Source organism: Dermacentor silvarum, chromosome 6 (assembly GCF_013339745.2).
Source record: "Dermacentor silvarum isolate Dsil-2018 chromosome 6, BIME_Dsil_1.4, whole genome shotgun sequence".
Lineage (NCBI taxonomy): Eukaryota > Metazoa > Arthropoda > Arachnida > Ixodida > Ixodidae > Dermacentor > Dermacentor silvarum.
Window position 1 is genome coordinate 68894703 of NC_051159.1, and position 20652 is coordinate 68915354.

The following is a 20652-nucleotide window of genomic DNA, read 5'->3' on the forward strand; positions in this document are numbered from 1 at the left end:
TCACAACACATTATCGATACCGCTTAAAAAGATAATTTTGTGCCCTTTAAACGCATGCTTCGTGCCTACATACATCTCAAGATGTAGCTGTTTGCTTCTGATACTGATATTTTGGGTGGAAATTTCTATACAAGAACAAATTTCGGCCTCATTGGCAGCTCAAAATTAACAGATTTTCTGATGCAGGTTATTTGTTCCGTGTGTTTCTTTTTTTTATACAATCGGGAAAGGCAGCTGATCACGCCATTGCGCGACTGTATAGTTCCGTTTTGTTTTTAGAATTGTAGTCAAAGTTGCTATAGGATAGACTGACGGGCTAATTGGAATGACATCACGTCGTCGCAAACGGAACACACAAGGCGACGGAAAGCACTCCAGCAGCGCCTCCCAGCCTTTCTGTCGCCTTGTTCGTTCCGTTTGTTCTACACTGTATAAAATTGCGATGTTGTTGTCTTCACTTTTTGCAATAATTTTTGTACACGCTGCTGGCATATTACTAATTGCTTAGTCATCGATGTAGAAACAACAGATCCCGCTACCATTTAGGGCTTCGTGCACTTTTTTTTCTGTCGATGCATCTCGACTCAAGAAATGTACTTGCAATAACAAGTAATAAAACCCAACACATGGCGTTCTTTTCTTTTTCTTTTTTTCAGTTTCTAATATGATTTACGGGATCGAATCAACCACTGGACCTGGTCACCTTTAGAAAGGAAGGCTCAACAAGACATCGCATCTATGTGATTTTTCAGGTAATTGATAAGTTTGTAGAATATAACCAAGCCCTCTGTATCACGGCTGCAGAACATACGGGTTTACTACTGTGGTGCGCTGGTGCTGCAATCACAGCACAATTTGATCGCGAAACACCATACACGATAAGAATCATTCGTGCCATCCGGCACATTAAAATAAAAAAGGGCGTGGGAGCGTAATATACCTTGTTGGGAGCAGATAAGAAAAGCGCACGACCATCGAGCAAGTTTGTCAAGTTACCAACGCCATTTCGGCTCATCACAGTGCGGTACATGGGGAGCACGCTTCACAGTCAAGGTCATTTAGTAACATTGGCGACATTGGTTTGATGCTTTCTACTACAGGCCGATGCAAATAACTGGTTGCTCTTCGTCGACATAATTCAAAGAGCTCGTCCTAAAGTGACTAGAACTAGGCGGGTCAGTTTCTTGACATGCAGCTAACCCGAATCATACCGTGGTGCTAGGATACAGATTCATCCACTTCTCGAGCGTTCTAACGGTGAAATTAGCAAAGTTTTTCCATCCGTATCAAATCTTAAACTTGAAATGGCACTGGTGTCTTTTAAAAAAATAACGTGAGGGGCCGAATTCACACAATTGTTGTTCCTAAGTGCTCTTTGCGATTAACCGGCCGCTCTCATTATTACGTCTATTTGACTCGATTGCCTGGCACCTGCATGCTCTAACAAACCTTTGTAGCATAATGACGTTTACCTGAATACAGAGCCAGATGTCTTATAATTCGAAGATAAATGTACTTGTGCGTGAAAAAGCGTCAAAACATGTCGAGAGCGTTTTAGGTATAGGAATGCGACAGCGTTACATGTCCTTTACAGTTGATAGTCCAGAGTCTTTGTGTGCACTTGCTTCCTTCCTCAGTGTTTTTTGCAGGAAATTCTTATAATGTACTTAACGAAAGTATTAATATAACAATGCTTTTAAATTGGCGTCTATCGTCGAAAGCGCCTACGTCTATGAGCCCACATTTTCTATGATGACTCTGAATACGAGCCGCTTCTGGCCTTCAAGTACTGACGCGAGATAACAAGACGTGTTGAGAGCAGCAATGAATGACAACATACTACCTTTTCGCAAGCAAAGGATGCAACGTTTCCCACTAAAGTGCGTCCCGTGTGGCTCCCCGAGAAGTTGGTTAGGGATCTGACTGGTTTTGAGTTGAGCAGCCCTTCTCTATACGGCCTTCATAAAATTACTTAAAGGAGTTACGATAAGGGCCAGCACTCACCATGTCGTTACGTTGCCAAGGCAACGATAATGCATACGTGAATATGTTGGGTAGTATAAGGGCTCTGATAATATCTACAGAGACTCCACAGCTACCATAATCGTTCAAAATAATAGTAAGAAAAATAGCGATTAGTAAAGGTTTCAGGCAAGGAAACCCAATAGATCTGCTGTTATTCACTGCATGCTTTGCAAGTATTCAAAATGGCAGACTGCGAAGAATTAGTTATAAGAATTAGCAGCGACTACCCAACCAATATGTAAATTAGCAGATTACATTGTCCTGTCGAGCAACACTGGAGATGGCTTATAAAAAGTTATTAAAATCTTGCACCGGCAAAATCTAAAGGTAGGCGTCAATAATAATGTCCAAGCAAGTAAAACAATTTTCGCTTGCACGGCAAGGTTAGAAGAGTTTGTGGCTGATAGTAAGCCTCCTTAAGCTTTGCAGGAAGCACGTTTACCTTCTTCTTCTTCTTCTTCTTTCTGGGGTTTTACGTGCCAAAACCAGTTCTGATTATGAGGCACGCCGTAGTGGAGGGCTCCGGATTGATTTTGACCACCTGGGGTTCTTTAACGTGCACTACAACGCAAGCACACGGGCGTTTTTGCATTTCGCCTCAACCGAAATGCGGCCGCCGCGGCCGGGATTTGATCCCGCGATCTCGAGCTCAGCAGCGCAACGCCTTAGCTGACTGAGCTACCGCGGCGGGTAAGCACGTTTACCTAGGATCCAGATTACGACAAAAAAATCCTGACGATACAGGTGAGTTGGGGTGCACAGAGTAGGCACTCGCAAGTCATGATGGGAACGCTTACAGATATATTTGAAGGCAAAAATTGGTGCATAATCAGTAAGTACACAAAGAGAAAATACAGAACGCAGCGAGCGACGCTGTTGCCATTGTTGTTGATGATGATGTTGATGTTGACTGATGATGGTGGTGATGACTGATGATTACGACAAGCCTAAGTGTTCCCAGATTGCTTGATAAAATAATTGTCGGAAAAAAGCTCCAAGAAATTTCTTTTATCCTGCGCAAGGCAGAAAGCTGATTTATGTATTATTCGGCGACTGTCCAGCACTAACGTGATCCCTCTTTAATATCGTTTCTGAACGTCCCATTCTACAACTTCGTCATGCATTTAGAGTATCTGCTATCCGCCTTCAAAATACATTCTTTAATTAAATACCTGACACGTTCCCGAACTATAACTGCTTTCAGTTGTCGATGGATGTTACACCAAACCTGCAAATTGTCATTACTTGGTTTCAGGTTGTCGTGATGTCTCCGAATTGTATTGCGTTCAGCTTACGAGATTTCAGAAGATAAAAGCGGGTAAGTTTTCAGCATCAGTTAGCTTAGCATATGGGTCAGTATGGAAGAAGTAATCAGCAAAACTTCCGGTGATCTCACGACCTTGGTTTCATTTCTTGGTTAACTAAATTCCTCCCGACAAACGTTTTGATAACACTGACAGTCTGCGGTCAAGCAATATGTACGTACATACTCGAACTGTGTGCTCGAATCTCTTCCCTTAGAAATCAGCCGAATCCAATCGATAACGAGAAGCCGTTTCAACGGCTCATGCCGACATTTTTACAAGTAACAACAGCACTGTATTCTTTAGAGGCGAACCTACACGGCAGTTTAGCAGCATCGTATGTTCGACAATCAGATTTAGAATACTTGCTATGGAACACCCGATTTCTCTCCCAGTATTTGCAGTTTCCAGCGCTCCAAATTCATAAAGTGACGATAAAAGTATTGCTTTGGCCAGCCCCTGTCTCCTGCAAGTACAGCAGTACAGCCTCGCAAACCACTGAAGTATGGGAGTGAGAAAGGAAAGAAGGATGAGATTAGCCGAACCAGGAACCATGAAGTGGTTCGGTTTGCTATCCTTCACGGGAGAAACAGAAAAAAATAATTCTTATACTGTTTTCTCAAATTAAAGTACCAACAATAAAAAAAGCCGGTAGTTCTGGTACGCCAGATTTAGCTTTTTCCCCTGATATAGCTTACTCCATTGGGCACAATATGTTTCAGGGGGCACATCAGGATATCCAATATCGAGCAGCAATTGCTGAAAGTTTTGCTCGTTTTCTGCTTGTTCGAGAGAGTCAACTCGCTCACCTGTAAAGATAAATAAACTGAGCTTACAATTGTTGTCCACCTCGTATCGCCGGTACGATAGAGAGATACGTTTAAATGTGTGTGAGAGAGAAAGACGCGTATTAAATTTTAAAAATGTACAATGTGAAACGTGCTTTACTATACAGCGCCACTTCCGCTGCTCTATAGTCATAAGGGCAACGTTGGTTTTTACATCCACGTCACCTTTTTGGTGTCCATAAGCTCATGAATCACAACAAATTACAAAAACCTAGACGAAATTTCAAGCGAGAGAACAGTAATTTAAAAACAGATTTGCCAGAATTACGTTAATGAACACTTTACAGATTACAGCCCTGTGAGTCTTTCTTACGGTTTTGCAAAAAACAAGACCACATATCCTACGAATATACCCATGAGCTTTTGTCTGATCTGCTTTTCTCCTGTAACTTTGTATCTGGTGAGCTTTTTTTTCTGAGATTCTTACTTTGAATTCTGCGCCAGATTAACGAATATCTGAAACCAAACATGACGCTCAGAGTATACATCGCAGTCGAAGTGTGTTCAGATTGATGACTAAAATGTTCTGTGGCTGTACTCAGGTAATATCTGAAGACATGCCTGGTGGTAATAATAAATATGCAGGGCTTTGGTGTTTCCGTTCATCACAATCTTCGCAGCCTGCTGAGTTTTGCTAGTTCAGTGCCCGAGTGCAGACGGCGTCCGCCTGTATCAACATTACAGAAGACACGAACGCTTCAACATGTAAATCTCGAATAGAGCAATGCAATAATGATGTTTCATTGTTACTTTTTTCTGTATTATGGACACACTGCTGTTTTGTTTCATATTTATGTATTTTTGTAAACCGTACTCCTCGCCGTGTGGTGCTTCGGCGATGAGAATAAATAAACGAAATTAAATTAAACACTTGCTCGTTTCTTTTTTTCTTTTTCAACTTACAGTCAAGCCTTTCTGTGTGTCAATCCCAATCTCAAGAGCAAGTTACTTAAGGAGGCAAGAGCCGACAAAGCTCCTCTCATTTTTTTTCTTCGTTCGCCACTAAAATTCGTGGTTGAAACAACTTGATAAGTATCATTCTGTAGATTCATTTCGAAGGAGAAAATTTGTAGCTCACAATTTTGAGGAACAGTTAACAGGTCACAGAAGATTTACCATGCCGCTGTTATCCTGGAAACTACTCGCACATACATCTAATTCTTTCTCGCTAGATTGTAGTATATATCATATCCGAAGAAATGCAGAAAACGTGCATAAAGATATCACTGCTTATTGATGGAGTTCCCACGATCTGCGCTTTCGAAGCCGCAAGAGCCGGCTCCGAGCGCTTGTAACATATAGCTTAAACTGTTTTGATAAGAAATAACTCATTTGAAACATCTAATTCCCGACTGAATCCCTGTTTTGATTGAATCACTACCCCTTCTTGCAAGCATGCCGCTTACACCCCTCGGCATATATCCTTACGTTACGGTGCATGCATTAATACAAACAGAAAATAAGAAAGAATGAAAGACGTATCGGTGCGTATCAAAGTAAAATTGCGGCATATTATTAAAAAAAGGCACAGCTAAGCTTCCAGCGAAGCTGTACGTATATCTTTCGAGATGTTTTATTATTATTTTCCAATGCGCGTTGTTAAACCACACATTTTCAAACTTCATCAGCACACGGCCGATAACATGATGCCCATTTCTCGCAAACTTACAGCCAGTATAAAATTTTGTTCTCCAAGAACACCGCAAGAAAATCAGGGTATAAAGCTTGTATAACCTTTTTCGAGAGCTGAAACTAGTAATTTACTGTTAAACTCTTAATTATTTCACGTATTTTAAACTCCACATGCATATCGGTAATAATGTGCTCCTCATGTTCACCAAATTTTAACTCGGTGCCAAATATATTTTTCCCGGGACACTGAGAAAACCGTAGCCATGCTTCGCATAACTTTAGACGGATCGAAATCCGGGCGAGGCGGTATGAATTCATCCTATTACGGCGCGAAGAAAAACAAGGAAGAAAACGTGTGTTGTGTGCTTCTTCCCCTGTCCCCGTATTGCTTCGCACAGTAATAATATGACATCGTATAGCGCCTTTTATAAGTAGGGGGAACACGAGTTTTCCGCACATATATCTGCGAAACCCGCTATGAGCCCACAATCTTTAATACTTGTTCACACATTGCCTCTAGCATGCTCCATCCCCTCGAAATCTGAACTGGGTGCCGCATTTAGTTCTCCCAAGACATTGTGAAACATTGCTGACAACGGCTGTACATAACGCTCTCGAATGCTTGCAAGCGACTTCCTAAAGGTACTGTAATTAACATACACAGTTTAAACTTTGATCATACGTGACCCATAACATGCCCACATCCATACGGAAATTATCTCGGTGTCATATTCAGTTTTCACAGAATACCGTGCACGCAAAGCACGCGCTTAGTATAACGCCCCTAATGAGGAAAAAAAAAGAGCATTTAGCAAGTATTTCCAAATCCCCTCATTGATGTACACACTACAAACTTTCTGTGCAAATCACCGGTAACATGGGCCCCATTATGTCGAGATACAAAGTTTTGGCCTTCCTTGGTTCTTGCTGTGCAACAGGGAAACTTCGCAAGCGTTTCGTACACCCATGAGCAAAAGTATACGGACCACAGGGTCACCGAAAAAACAGAATTTCTGCGTCATTAGCATGCATAAACTGAAATTGACAAGTGTACCGGAAATTTCGCAATGCCAAGTTTGAACTGCAGTCTTTAACTTCAAGTTGCATTCACAGGCAGAGGAGCAAATCAGCTTTATCGCGCAAGTCCTGGTCCGTATACTTTTGCTCGCGGGTGTACATATGAACAGCCGCAGGAAAATGAGTGTTAATAATTTTCATTTATCCCCTAATTTACCCACGAAATTCAATATTTGCCTTCACATCATCCCTACAGTGTTCTCATTCCCTGCAAAGCTAAAACCGGTGGGTGCATCATTTAGTTCTTATAGAACACCAGGAAAACACGTACAACGTTGTGGAGCGCTTTTAGTCGCGCTCACAACTTCGCTGTACAATGCGTACGTAACTGAAGATACCTCAGAAGCAAGTGTCCTTCAACTGAAACATAATATAATAGCAGTGATAGAGGCGACACGGTTGTAAACTGTGGCCCTGCATTTGCATCACGTAGCAACGTATGCTTATAAAATGCTTGGGCTTCGACATAGTTTGTCTGCGTGACAAGCTTGTAAGGCATCTGATTCTGGCGGTTGCGTCCGTTATCTCGGGGGTGGGATGCAGGCACGTTCGTCTGTTTATACTTAGGTTCACGTTAAAGAGCTCTAGGTTGTCGAAATTAATCTTTAGCCCCCAACTGTATATCTCTGATAGCTCGTGCGTCAGTTTGGGACGTTAAACCCGAAAAGTTAATCTTTATTTACGTTCCAGAAGAAAGGCGTTTCGATTTCGTCAAATGCATTAAGCGAGCGTCACGAATGTTCCATGTAACATGAAGCGCTGCCAAGCAATGTAGGCACACGGGCTGGTTTCACTGCCGGATTCAATTCTGACACTTTAGCTTCGCCTTTTATAGCAAGCAACAGCGGTGACATCAGAAATGCGATGCAAATCGACAGCGTTTGATTCGCCTCCTTCACTTCCGTTGTGTCAGGTGCACAATGTGACTGTCCTTGTCGATCAACAATTGATATCTGTACTTTCTCGCAGATGCTCGAGGCAAAGACAACAGCCCAGGCTCCTGACGTGGATCATCTGCTTTTCGAGAAGGCGACGAGGAACCTGCCATCCTTGCTGGGACGCGGAACACATCCGACGGTTGACATGCTGTAGGACCGGCAAGGACTTTTGTGAAGCGACTTGTTTCGTGAACAGCGCGGACTGCTGTGTGTTACATGTAAAGCTGGCGCTACAAGCCCGGCGTATTGAAAATAGGCGCAAAGTATAGTCGGACTCGCCACTTGGAACACGCAGTACCGTTTAATATCTGCATTGTGGTTCTTCGCCCACGGATTCTATTCCTTTGTTATCATACATCGTATACTCAGTTACCGATTTTTTTCGATAGCGGGTGCGCGGTTTCGTGCGAGCTAGTGACGAAACCCAAACGTAATGAAAAGTATAGAAAATAACCGTTACTGAAACGGCTTCAATATCCTTTCTGTCTTCTCTTTTTCTTATCATATATCACAATAAGTAATAATAAAGGTTTAGTAGGGCTGGAAAGAAAATGTACCCACCAATCAAATCATCTAAATTAAAAAAAAAACGGCTAACAAGTAACACAGACATAAATATTCACTGTACGAAGACGTTATGTGACCAGAACGATGCGACAGTTCATAATCAATGAAGAACTATCGGGCGGGAAGCGGCTACCCTCATTGGACGTGTTCAGGATGAGTGAACGGAACAGTGCGGTGTTTCAGATGTGGCGATATACCTATAACTTAGGACAGTGATCTGTGCGAAACGAAAGCTAGGAAAGCTGTGTGATATAAATAAATGCTGTAGCTCAGGATTGTGATGCAATTTGCGAAACAACCATAAATGGTTTCAGCATGTTTCCAGAGATTGTAATGAACGTCCTCGTTTTGATGATGTCAACCCGCTGGTGCGGTTCTGAATAATGTGACACTAATACAACGCGCAAGACAAAGCACGTAACTGAATCGTCACCGAGTCAAATCAGCGCGTACAGCGCGTCGTAATTGCAGCCTGCGCGATCAACTTCAGAAACATTTTCAGAGCTAATTGCGGAGGCCACGCTGCGCTGTGCTGAGTACGGTGAACGCCACCTAGGTGGCGTTGGTAGTGCTTCTTGATGCCAGCGTCCCTTCGAATGCTGGCATCGAGGCGTCGTAGTGCTGAGACCACCGAAGCGTTCACTGTCGGTGCGCGTTAAGGCCGGAATACATGGAGCGAATAACCGGCGTCCGAGCGAAGAACTTCGTCGGGCGGCGAACGTCCGACGGCCGGCGTCAAGAAATTTGCCGTCCGCAGCCGATCTGCCTGTCCAAACATTTTCGTCGGGCGAACGCCGCCGCCGGAAGCGTCTAGCGCGCAGCGGTGGACGACAGCCAATCAGGAGGCACTAGTTCCGGTCGCAATGCATGCTGGTGTTTCGCGCGCGCGCGCCTTTTCGCGTCGTCTGCAATCGCGTTGGTGTTGCCGTGTCTGCATGTCTCTGCACCGATTGAGTAGTTCCTAGTATGATCTCTCAGGAATCGCGTTGTATTTGTACATCCCATATCCGCTGATCTGCGAGGAAACAGACAAGCAGTGCAAGCTCTCTACAATAACCTTCAACAGAAATCTTCTGATCTCAGAGGCCACATGCTGTCGTCATGCCTATCTCCAGACTTCCCCGATAGATGGCGCTGGCATCGGATATTTCTTTCGCTAGGCTTAGACGCGTTCGAAACGAGAAGCGATCTCGAAAACTACTCAAGGTTATCCATAATACTCTGTCGTCGAAGCGGCCTGAGACTAAGCGAAAGCCGTTTACGCAGTCATTTGCTTCCAACTAAGTGAATTCTACAAGGACAACGCCAAATTCAGTTCGAAGCGGGCGGCCGGGACCGCCGCCAACACGGCGGCCAACGCGCGGCGGCGTTCGCCGCATGTATTGCAACACAGCAAACATCCTGCGTCGTGTCGCCGCGTCGTTACTTGACGCGTGAAGTTCGTCGAGAAAGTTCGCTCCATGTATCCCGGGCTTTAGTGTCATAATGCAGTACTTCTCTTTTCTGCTCGTAGGCGGCGGCACCGCCCCGAGCAAGAGCGCGGGTACACGGAGGAGTGTTAGATATATAAGGCGCGTCTGTGTAGCTCTCTGCAAATGCGTTTGTGGCGCAATGGGTTAAACGCTCGGCGATCTATCGTCGCGGACCGAGAGGTCGTGGGTTCGATTTCCAAATTTTGCATGTTTGTGGAACTTTTTCTTCTGGTTTCTTTCTTTGTATAAGCGCGTACATTTATACCGCAGCATTCCAAGAGCTGCGGTTAGATTACCAAAGCCAGTATGGTACTAGTGTGTTGCAGCTTTAGGCGCGAGTTTAGCCTGGCGATCGAGGCCGGCAATTGCTCCGCGTGAGGTTCTCTTGCAGTGTCGTTGGGGTATTTAACACCTGCCGAACAGATCAATGTTTCTTGTAGAAATGTAAGGAGCACGCGTGAAGCTTCCTTGCCGGCTTTAGCGGATCCTTCCGTAAACACAAGGTATTGCGGACACGCATGCGAGAGTCCTTTCTTTTGTAAGTTCTCAAGAAGAGCGTATTGCCAAAGCCAGGTTGCGAAAGATGCGTGCCGTAGCGATATGCCCCGTACGCAGCTTAACATTGATGAAAGTTGTGAAGAACGTTTCGGCATACGTATAGCCTACTAAGCGCGCGGGAGGCGTTGGAACCTAAGCAAGCTTTGTTTATTCTTCTGCGGAAAGTCCTGCACTACTGGACAAAACACAAAAGTGATATTCAACAGGTCAGCTTTTTTATTCTGATATGTACCGCAAGAACATTGACGTGTGCAGTATCTTTCACAACAGGGAAACGTCAAAACATATGCTACGCTTGCTTGGCGCTAGAATAACGAATGCTAGGGTTGTCAAAGTTTAGAGGTGGAGTACGTAAATTACTGAGGCTGCCAGCACAGTGAGTGTTACACATGACTTCTGACATTTACTTTATACTCTATAACTTGCAAAGGATGACGCGGATCTTAAAAATGAACGAAACCACCGATTAAATATACCATGCAGGGATGCCGTCCGGGCTAACAAGCAACACGTCTTACCAACGACTCCGCCTACTATATCAGATAGGAGTCAAAGTGTCGCAAACCTAAACAAAAGGCTACATCCTTATCACGCCGGACGTCCGAAAGTCAGACTTTTGGTCACTCAACCAGGGGCGGCATATACTCAAAGCACGGATGCACATCACCGATTTGACTCTAAAGAAAAGCAAGCGCTTTCTTTGCCGCCTAATCGCTGCCATCTCACTGAAAGACACACTCCAGAACAAAGAGCCGCCAATGTGCCTTCGACGCGAGAGCGTACGCGAGGAAGCAGGCAAGCGAGTGCATGAGTATCTTCGTCTCTAAGCTTCCATTAAGGCCCTATCACCCGTGTCTGTTTTCTTCCTTTTTTTTTCATTCGCCCTCGCAGGAACGTGAAGGCTGCAGGCTTTGTTCCTTGACATGCTGCCCTTTCCACCCTTCCCAGCAAAGTCAGAATGCGTGCTGACGAGCGAGAAGCTCTGAGTGGAAGGGAAAGAGAGAAAGAAGGAGAAAAAAAAAAGAGAGGAGGCGAGAAAGGAATAACAGCCAGGCTGGAACGCAGCGACTGACTAGAGAGGAAACACCTCTGGCCCTCGTGATTGGCCATTCGCTCGGAAACGACGTCGTCGACGTCACTGGAGAGATTGCAGATGTAAACAGCGCGCGTACGACATGAACCGGGTAACGCGCACGCCCTCGCACAATTTACGCGTTTATAACCAGCGAGTCCTAGTACAGAGGGGGGGGGGGGGGGGGGGGGGCTTTTTTACAGACGCCTTTCAGCATGGCCTTCCTTCTTCCTTTTTTACCTTTTCTCTAGTTTTTCCTCCTTCCTTCTATTCTTTTTGCTTTCCCCTCTTTCTTTCGAGCGGTGGAAGCAGAACGAACGAAGCCCTTCGAATAGAACTTCTTTTTCGAAAAACCTCAGCTTTGAGTGACATTTGGGGGTCTATTGGCTGCGTCAAATAAAACTTGGGAGAAACGAGAAAGAAAAAATAAAAACTAAAGAGAAACCGAACGGAAACATCCGTCGAGACGCGACTAGCCGACGATGTCGAAGAGTCAGTCTCGTTGCTCTCGATGCAAAAGTGAAAGCTATGTACGAAGACATGCGCGGTTCCTTCGGGATATTTTGGATACGCACATCGCGGTACACGTAAAACGGTAAGAAGAACAACGTTTCTTCATTTTCGGGGGGTGGTGTGTGTGTGTGTGATTTTCAGAATGTTTCGCCCATCGTGAATGGGATGACTTTTGCCGCTATATAGCAGCATGGTCGGTATGGAATGTCCTCGAAGTCGAAGTGTTTCAGCATCGGTTGACTCCACAAAGCTCAGCTTTTCGCTTGTCCTATAGAAGCATACGCTTTTATTTATTTCTTTGTCACGGTCGCATTACTTGAGCGTGTAAGCACGCTTTACTGTCACTGTATAACACGTTAATCATTGTATCTTCGTCTTTCCTACGGACGTAACGACACGCAACCTGCATTTAACCTTGATGCTAGGCGGCTTTCAAACGGTCATTATCGATAGGGACATATCTCGAGCTTTCACAATAATTGCGATGTCAATATGTTACGCTCAACTAAGCCAGACGTAAAAGCAAATCTACAAGAATCCATGCACGCACTGGAATAATGTCGGCACTGTCTTTTTTGAGACTGTGCGTAAACTCATAATTTAACTGATTGAAATTCCGTAGTCTGCAATTACGAGAGTTTGTAGGGCCCTGAGCTCCACAGTTTAGAGGAGAAAAAGCTTGAAAAGCAAAAATGTGCACAATTTTTTCATAAGAATAATAAATCTCGCAATACACAGCTGCAGCATCAGCCCATAAGAAGTTTCTGATGTGGTTTGCTGTCCTTCGCAGCCAGTTCAGATCAACAGTGCTTCAACAGCAATCATAACAGGGCCAACTTGAGTAAAATTAGTTGACCTGATACGCTTACTTCATGCATACTTTACTATGCGCGCACGTAACGTACAGAAAAGATTTATCCCTTTTTTTTTTCTTTCTTCGGTGGAGGACGGGTGATGTCGGTGATTGAATAATTCAAAACGGTCACTCGAAGTTCCTTCATCGCATGGGATCTGCACTTTATTTAATAGAGTGACTGTAGTATATATTTCTCGAAAACTAAAATGTCTATCGTAATACGTTGCCAAGTGTTTAGTATAGCAGTGAAATAATGAACGGATTTTTCAATTCCCTTATCGCCCTATAAGGCATTTTCAGCGCGACCTCGTTATTTCGTCAAGTTAGTTCCTTGATGTAACAGCAAAACAAATGTAAGCGTCATAAAAAATAAGGCTTGGTGAACCCGTCTTTGGTGTATATTTACGCCTCATATTCGTTTTTCTGTGTATACGGTCATATATCACCCAGCAAAAGGAAGAAATGTCGCAGAACGTTTGTCTTAAAAGACCTCAGATATTTTAACTCATAAGCTTTTTTTTAGAATAAGCAGCTCACTTATAAGAAGGCGAGATTTATGTTTCACACATATTTCGCATCGCTACGAGGCACCAAACTGTAACTATCCTCATTAACGCGTAAAGTTTCAAGAGAAGAATGTCAGACCGCTTAGTCAGTAATTTACGGGCTGAAAATGTCTCCGAATTCAATAGACATAACAGTGAATATATACCGTTCTCTTGAAGTGAATTCATCATTTCTATTCATGACATTATAACATTTCAAAAAGTCCGTCGTTCCGAGAGCGTTCATCTGAGTGCAGTAATTAATTTGGAACATGTTGAACTGTCAGAAAATGACATATACGGAGAGTTTTAATGAAGTAAATAAAATAGAGGGCAATAACACTTGGCATTTGTTAAATGAATAGCCACTGCTACAGTGGTGCTTACTTAAAAACAGTTTAAATACGTTTCAACGTTTCTTCAACAGCGCCAGTTAGATCCCCTTTATTTCAGCATGCAGTGTTTATTCCAGCAGAATTTCAATATTAGCGTTTTCTACTGTGATTTGCGGCTTCTTTTGAAGAATGTTACGTATTAAAGACGAGCTAGCTACATGCATACAACAAGAAACGTGCGCTGCTTGCCTGAAACACTGCTGCGCAAACGGAACCTCGCGTTGATATTCGAAGTATGTAGTGTTATGCATTTTTTCTTGCTGACACTAACGCTAACAAACTTACGCTAATGTGCGTCAAGTGTCTGAAGTGCCAAGTGTGTATTTCTGAGATACACTTGGCACTTTCAAGAAACGCGAGGAAAGGATCGTTATTTTATCAATTATGAACTCTTGTGTATTTTTGTGTCTAGCATTTTTCGGGAATGAATGCATAGATTTTGTTGATCCACTTGAGCGTAAGACTACCCCCCCCCCCCCCCCCCCCTACCACACACACACACTTTTTCTTTAATTTCAGCACTTGGTCATGCTGCATAAACGGGCGATGCACCTTATACTGTATATATTATATATACACATATATAATTGTCTTCGAGAAAGTTCGTCAGGGATCTATGGTGTGGACCATAAACTTATTCAAAAAGTAGTGTAAGACTTCTGAAAGAAACAGTCTGCTCAAAAAGTACAAATACACAAACAGGAATGAGTACATAGTTTATTATTTGTGGCCACGATGCGCTAGCTTCCTTACTACTTCCTGTAACAGTAATCCTATGTGCAATACCTAAGTTGACGTTAAAACATGCAGGCAGTAAATCTTACAGGCATCCTGAGCAATCACTTCAAGCCTTGGAACTTGTATCTCATGCTCATGCTCGGAAGTAAGTTTAGCTGTTGACGCCTTTTCGTGTACTAGACACAATCAAATTCGGGTGAACGCTGGAACAGCGTACGGTATCTAGAAGCAATATTTCAGGCTGTTGCTGCCTTACTATTAGCTTCAAATTTTGGTGCTTTCGTAGGTTTACTTCGGCGCTCCCGATCAAGCACTTATTTTAAGGACCACACTGATAAAAAAACGCCGGTGATAGGCTTAGAATGCAGTGGACAGTGTACTCACGTGCGATGTAGCTGTTCAACCCTGAAACCAAAGAAAGAGAAAGTTAGGTCGCCATTCCACTATAATCACATACAGACACAACAGACATTTATTTAGCAGCACTGATAGCAATATTTAATTCTTATCACTCCGATTTGGGCTTAAACAAGCTTCTGAAGACTTCCGTGCAAAAGGTGCACCAGACGTACTACCTGTGTTCTAAACTAACGCCTAAAAAGTAACAACAACATAACTGCTCACAACAAATCTTTTTCTGTCTACAGCAGGAGAAACAAGAGTTACTATTACGACACCAAAACCACATAGAAAGTGGAGAATAAGAATTTTTACAAAATTAACAATTCTTTAGAAACATTTTCTTCCCTGTGGCAGTCACTACAAATAATATTTACTGGTTTCGCCGATATTTTCCTCTGTACACGCATGAAATCATGAAATGATTCAGGAAAACAGACACGAACTTGGCTCGTTCGTTTCTCTCTATCCAGACAAGAATAACAGAGCACTGCTTACAGACACCGAAATCGAACTCTGCATCTCATGTTTCCGATCATATTTAGCCTTCTTTATTTCTCAAGGAAAACACTGCCGCGCATGAGCGCATTATTACTGAACAGAATCATACTATACTATTAGTTAGCGAAATACTACTGCTTAATATCATGCATACTTATAGCTTCGTTTATTTACAACTGTATGTTGCAAAAGGTGGCTGACAGAAATGTCTCTTGCATACATAACTTCGCACGTCAGTGCTTTCTACGCTACAATTTCCCTTTTATCTTCACAAACTCCACTAAAGAGGCCGTCGTCCAGCATTTTCGAGTGTAGAACCATCGACATACAGTACAGTATTATGAGCGGTAACCTAAACTGGGAAATTGGCATCAGGCACTGAAAGCGCGACCGTCAATCCATCACACTGGATTCACGGTCGTGTTTGTGAAGTGCACGTCATAAAACATACACTCGACCACGGTTTATAAACCTTTGCTCATTCGGACTCTTTCTCTTATCCTACCGTATAAAAAATTGGTTAGTTGGTTCGTACAATAATTTTAATAGTTCGTACTTATTTGTTTGTACGTCGATATTATTATTATTATTATTATTATTATTATTATTATTATTATTATTATTATTATTATTATTATTATTATTATTATTATTATTATTATTATTATTATTATTATTTGGTTTGTACACATATAACACAAGGCAGGCCGGCAGGCAAAGAACAAGGACACGAAGGAAATAGGGAGGGAGCAAGCTGACAACTGCCACCGAGAGGGGCACAACGCCTGCCTACTCTTTCAGGAGGAGGAAGTAGAGGAAATTAAACATGAGGAAAGAAAAGAGGAGATGAAGAAATGACGGAGACACAGACAGAACAAAACAAAGTACAAATAATGTCTATAAACGGGAGGCCAAGTCAGTGTCCTTCATAAAAGTTAGCAGGGCTCGATGGGCCTGGTCACGTCGGGAAGCGCACCCCCTTGGAAATAGGCAATCGTCAAGGGTCGCACATTGCAGTCGTCGATAAATCAATGCGTAAGAATACGCAGTTAGCCAACGTGACAATGAACTTGCTATTAGCGAAGGCGGACTGAAAACCTCAAGACAGTTGTTACGATCGAAAATTATTGCGGATTCAGCTTCTATTGCTCACAAATTATCCGGTTTCACGTCACTGCCGCAGCGTGTATCGCATACATTGTAAAATTACAAACAAAACACGGAGCGACAGTTTGCTACGAACTTAACTGACGGTAAGCGAACCCAATGACAGTATACACACTTAAAGGACGCGAAGACAGGGCGCAGAAGCGAGACATGGGCAAAACAAAGTACGTGGCCGATGGCGGGTGGCGCTATATTCAAACAAACTATAACGTAGAGGCGGCGGCGCGCATGCAAATGGTTTTTATTTTGTTTTATTTTTCGAGGAAGCCCAGGACCTCGAACGCCTGCGCTGTATACGGAAGGCGAGCAGCGGCTCAAGTGCACCGACTCACCCAGACTGTTGAGCGGACAATAAACACACCGCTCCCAGATGCTGCTCGGTAACTTTGAAGTCCGGGGCTATCAGCCTCGCCTAAGTAGTCCTCAAAAATAAACCCCTTGCGAAGCCGCAGCCGCCACAGATGCGTCGGAGCGCGCGTATCGCGCGATGCTCTATGAAGAGCTAGACGTTGCATGCGGCGCGCGCTATACAGCACATTGAGCTCCAAGGAAGGCTGAATCGCTTCTCGTAAACAGTGTTATATAGATATAATGGTGATATGAGCTGGTGCTTGGGATGGAAGGCGGGGTGGGGTTGCTGAGCCTGTGAGGCAAGCTTAAACTACTTCGGATAAATCGTAGGAAGGCAATTGACAGGAAGAGAATTAAGCTACGCTGCGTCTATCAGTGAAACAATATTAAAACAATATCACTGGAAGCCGCGAAAGAAACCCATTCCGAAAGAAAGTGCGACTGGCAAATGTTGCGCATCCCTATAGCACATTGTGCACTGAAATTACACTACTGAATGTTACGAAACAAGCATAGCAGACATTTGGACATGATTATTTTCATTTCCTGGGGAAGGTCAGTATACAGGTACAAGTCTCGAGCGAAACAAATAACGTATACGTTATCGCTTCAATAAGCAGAAGGACAAGCATTTTCCATTTGAAAATTTCGGCGCGCCGTACAACGCTATAAGCCACACATTCTCGTACGAAATAATCTTCTGGCGGACGCACGACCTCGGCGTAGGTAACCATCGATACAAATAAACTATTAAAAATCGAAGACGACTTCACAAGGCCACGTCCCGCGCCGCACACGTATAGTACTCGCTCGACCATTACGGAGCGATATTGGCCATTCGCTGCAGCGACCCGGGACAGCGGAAATGGCCGTATCCACGTCAGCATTCCGGACCCACGAGCGACCCCCTTAGAGACCGCAAATAACCGAACCTGCACGCGCGACGAGTTTGAAGAGGCGAGAAAAACAAGCCATCGAATCGCAATGTTGTAAACTTTATTGCCTCAAGGGCAACACGAGCCTGCAGCAGCAGCGAGTACACCAACGAGGGTGCCACACACACACACCTTTCTTGTTGCGATGTTTCTTATTGGGTTTCGTCTGTCCCCACTGAGCCTGTATATACACTTGGGTGGCTTGATAGAGCCGCAACAACCCATAAAACGGCCCTTTATGGCCTCCCGATCCTGCACGTATCTTTCCAGGTTATGTAAAAAAAAAGGAAAGAAGAAAGAAAGCGGGCGAACGCGTGAACTACACGGCGTAGAATAAAGGGGGCCGCAGAATGCGAATCGAGTGAAGGCGCGTGCAGATCGTCTAAAACATTTTAATGCCCTTGTATTGGAAAATGGTGACGCATTTAATGGCCATTGAAGCTCTTTGGTGTTTCTGCATATGTGTGTGTGTGTGCGTGCTCTATAGAAAGTCCTCGACCCGTTTTGTGTGTGAATAGCGGGAGAGCTTGCCTGCATTTTTATGGCTTCTGCGAGGAAACATATGCGCCTCCGGTTCGTAAACTTCGGGCTGCCAATGAAACGTCTCACTTTATAATGTGCAGTGCGCGATGTACGATGTGGATATTGAATATTGGAGAATAGAATATGGCATTCAACTGTAACCAGTGTTCTCGATATATAAAGTCGCACACTGCGCTCCCGGAGTTGCTGGCAATACGAGTGAAGGGCGATTCCTTGGTGTGTTGTTTTGAACAGCGATGTACAGAACACGTGTAAGAAAAACAAAATGCTGTAATGTGCGCTCACCGTAACACATCTTTCTACCACAGATTTCAACAGCAGCGTTGTCAACATAACGTTTAACGCAGAGACGCGTGATGTGCGGAACGTGAAGCTACAGTTTAACGCAAAACCTTATAAACGATATTTCTAGCGCTAAAACGATTCGTCTATGGCATGTCGACGGTATAATCACCAAACTAGAAATTGCACTTGTTTGCCGGGCCGGGAGGACGTGTTTGGAAGCGGAGCTGGCCACACACTTAATCTAATATGATGTGTCCTGTTATACAACAGGATAAATCACTTCTACAATTCCCGAGTTACTCAAGTACTGCTTACTCATCAGCTCATTCTCTCGCCGGCCTTGTAGAAATTCAAAGCGTAAAACACTGCAGGTGTCTTTTTGGGATACTAATCTTCCTTTATTGAGATAAACTCGCATGTCACAAACTGCAACAGTATTGATTTTCATGGGGATACCGGCCACTGTTGGAATTCACGGTAGATAATAACCTTTTATGATACATTTTTACTTGAATGAAGGAAACTGTTCGAATTGCATATAACGATACTTTCTGGAGTTCCGAGAGGGTGAAAATATACTTGCACGCCATTGACTGTCTCGGGGTCAGTCTGTTGGCATTTTATGAAATACCGTCAGCAGGCATCGAATGCACGCTCACTCGCACAGAAAGACATTATGTCATCATCTTGTGTCACTGTATACTACGTCTTGACGTGGAAAGCTCTCTCTGTATGTTGTTTCTTCAGAAATGCAGCTCTTAAAACAGATAACATTGTTGACTTGAACCTGATAACTTGCATACCTGAGTAGACATATTTCTGATCGCGCGGATTCCTCGAAGCATTCCGCCTCACTATAAATTTGGTGCGTAGGACTTTGTTTTGAAAAGCAGTGATGTTGACACGTTGACATCGTTTTAATAGACTGCAGCTACAGATGATTTCAGAACGGTGGCACGCGGTTTTACCTTGCTCAGGTATCCCGTCCCAATTTAAGGACATTAAGCCGTTCGGAATCACGATTAAGAATTGGTGTTTTATGCATCGCCCAGCATTGGGTGCAATAGGATCTTTTTATTGTTCTGTTCTTTTCTTATTTATTTAGATATAGATACATGGGAAGGACGTTTTATTGTACCGTGGTTTCCATCCTGTCGCTCCATATTTTTTCCCCTTTCTGAGAACAACGTAGTAACGCCAAATTGAACCACAATATCTTGTTTTAGCTATACAAAAGAAAACACACTGCATCAGCTTTTTTCCTGTCTCTTTGTAAATTAATTTCAAGCCACCTTATGCGCATAGGACAAAGGTAAAAGAAAGAAAAAGTCACTGGCTATCCCACATTGACCAAAGGGCAACTGGCATACGCGAGCAACTGGTTCGTGTTTGCAACCTTTTTTCTTTTAAATATTTTGTTGTTATTGTTGTTGATGTTTTATTCGCGTTGTCATATATGAGACGTCCCATGCACGCAGTGTGCCGAATCTACCAAGCCACGGTTCGTAAGTTCTCTTCAGCAGTACGCTTCACAAATATCTAGTTTGTCCAGCACGATGATTAGCAGAGAAAGGCTCGTATGAAGACTTCTGGCGTAAGAACGTTCTTGTGAATATGGGCCCAGTTAGCTTGCTACTCACAGTTTCGTGTTGCCGGACTATATATGAAATGCGATTCAAATATTTCACATAGAAGGAACTATAGCTAAATGCATGTAAGCACACCATCCGCACTCCACCTGCTTTTATAATGCAACACAAGTTAGTTGTCAATAATTCACATTAGGGCAGAGGGTCACCGAAAAGTGTTCCCCCAGCAATTGTCGTAGTTTATATTGCGAACTGCTGGAGCGTCATACAAATGTTGATATGGGCATGGTTGCAGATGTTAAATGTGCTTCTATCGACGTGGATAATTGCGTTCTTGCTCGA

The 20652-nt window shown here is 43.6% G+C and overlaps 1 protein-coding gene across 2 annotated transcripts in view; it reads right to left on the minus strand.

Moving 5' to 3' along the window:
* LOC119455553 (homeotic protein ultrabithorax) overlaps window positions 1–20652 on the minus strand; it is a 104823-nt gene that overhangs the window by 55887 nt on the left and 28284 nt on the right. For both annotated transcript variants that reach the window (XM_037716955.2, XM_049668866.1), the window contains exon 2: window positions 14925–14945. In XM_037716955.2, the coding sequence (XP_037572883.1) occupies window positions 14925–14945 (21 nt within the window). The remainder of the gene's footprint in view (window positions 1–14924; window positions 14946–20652) is intronic.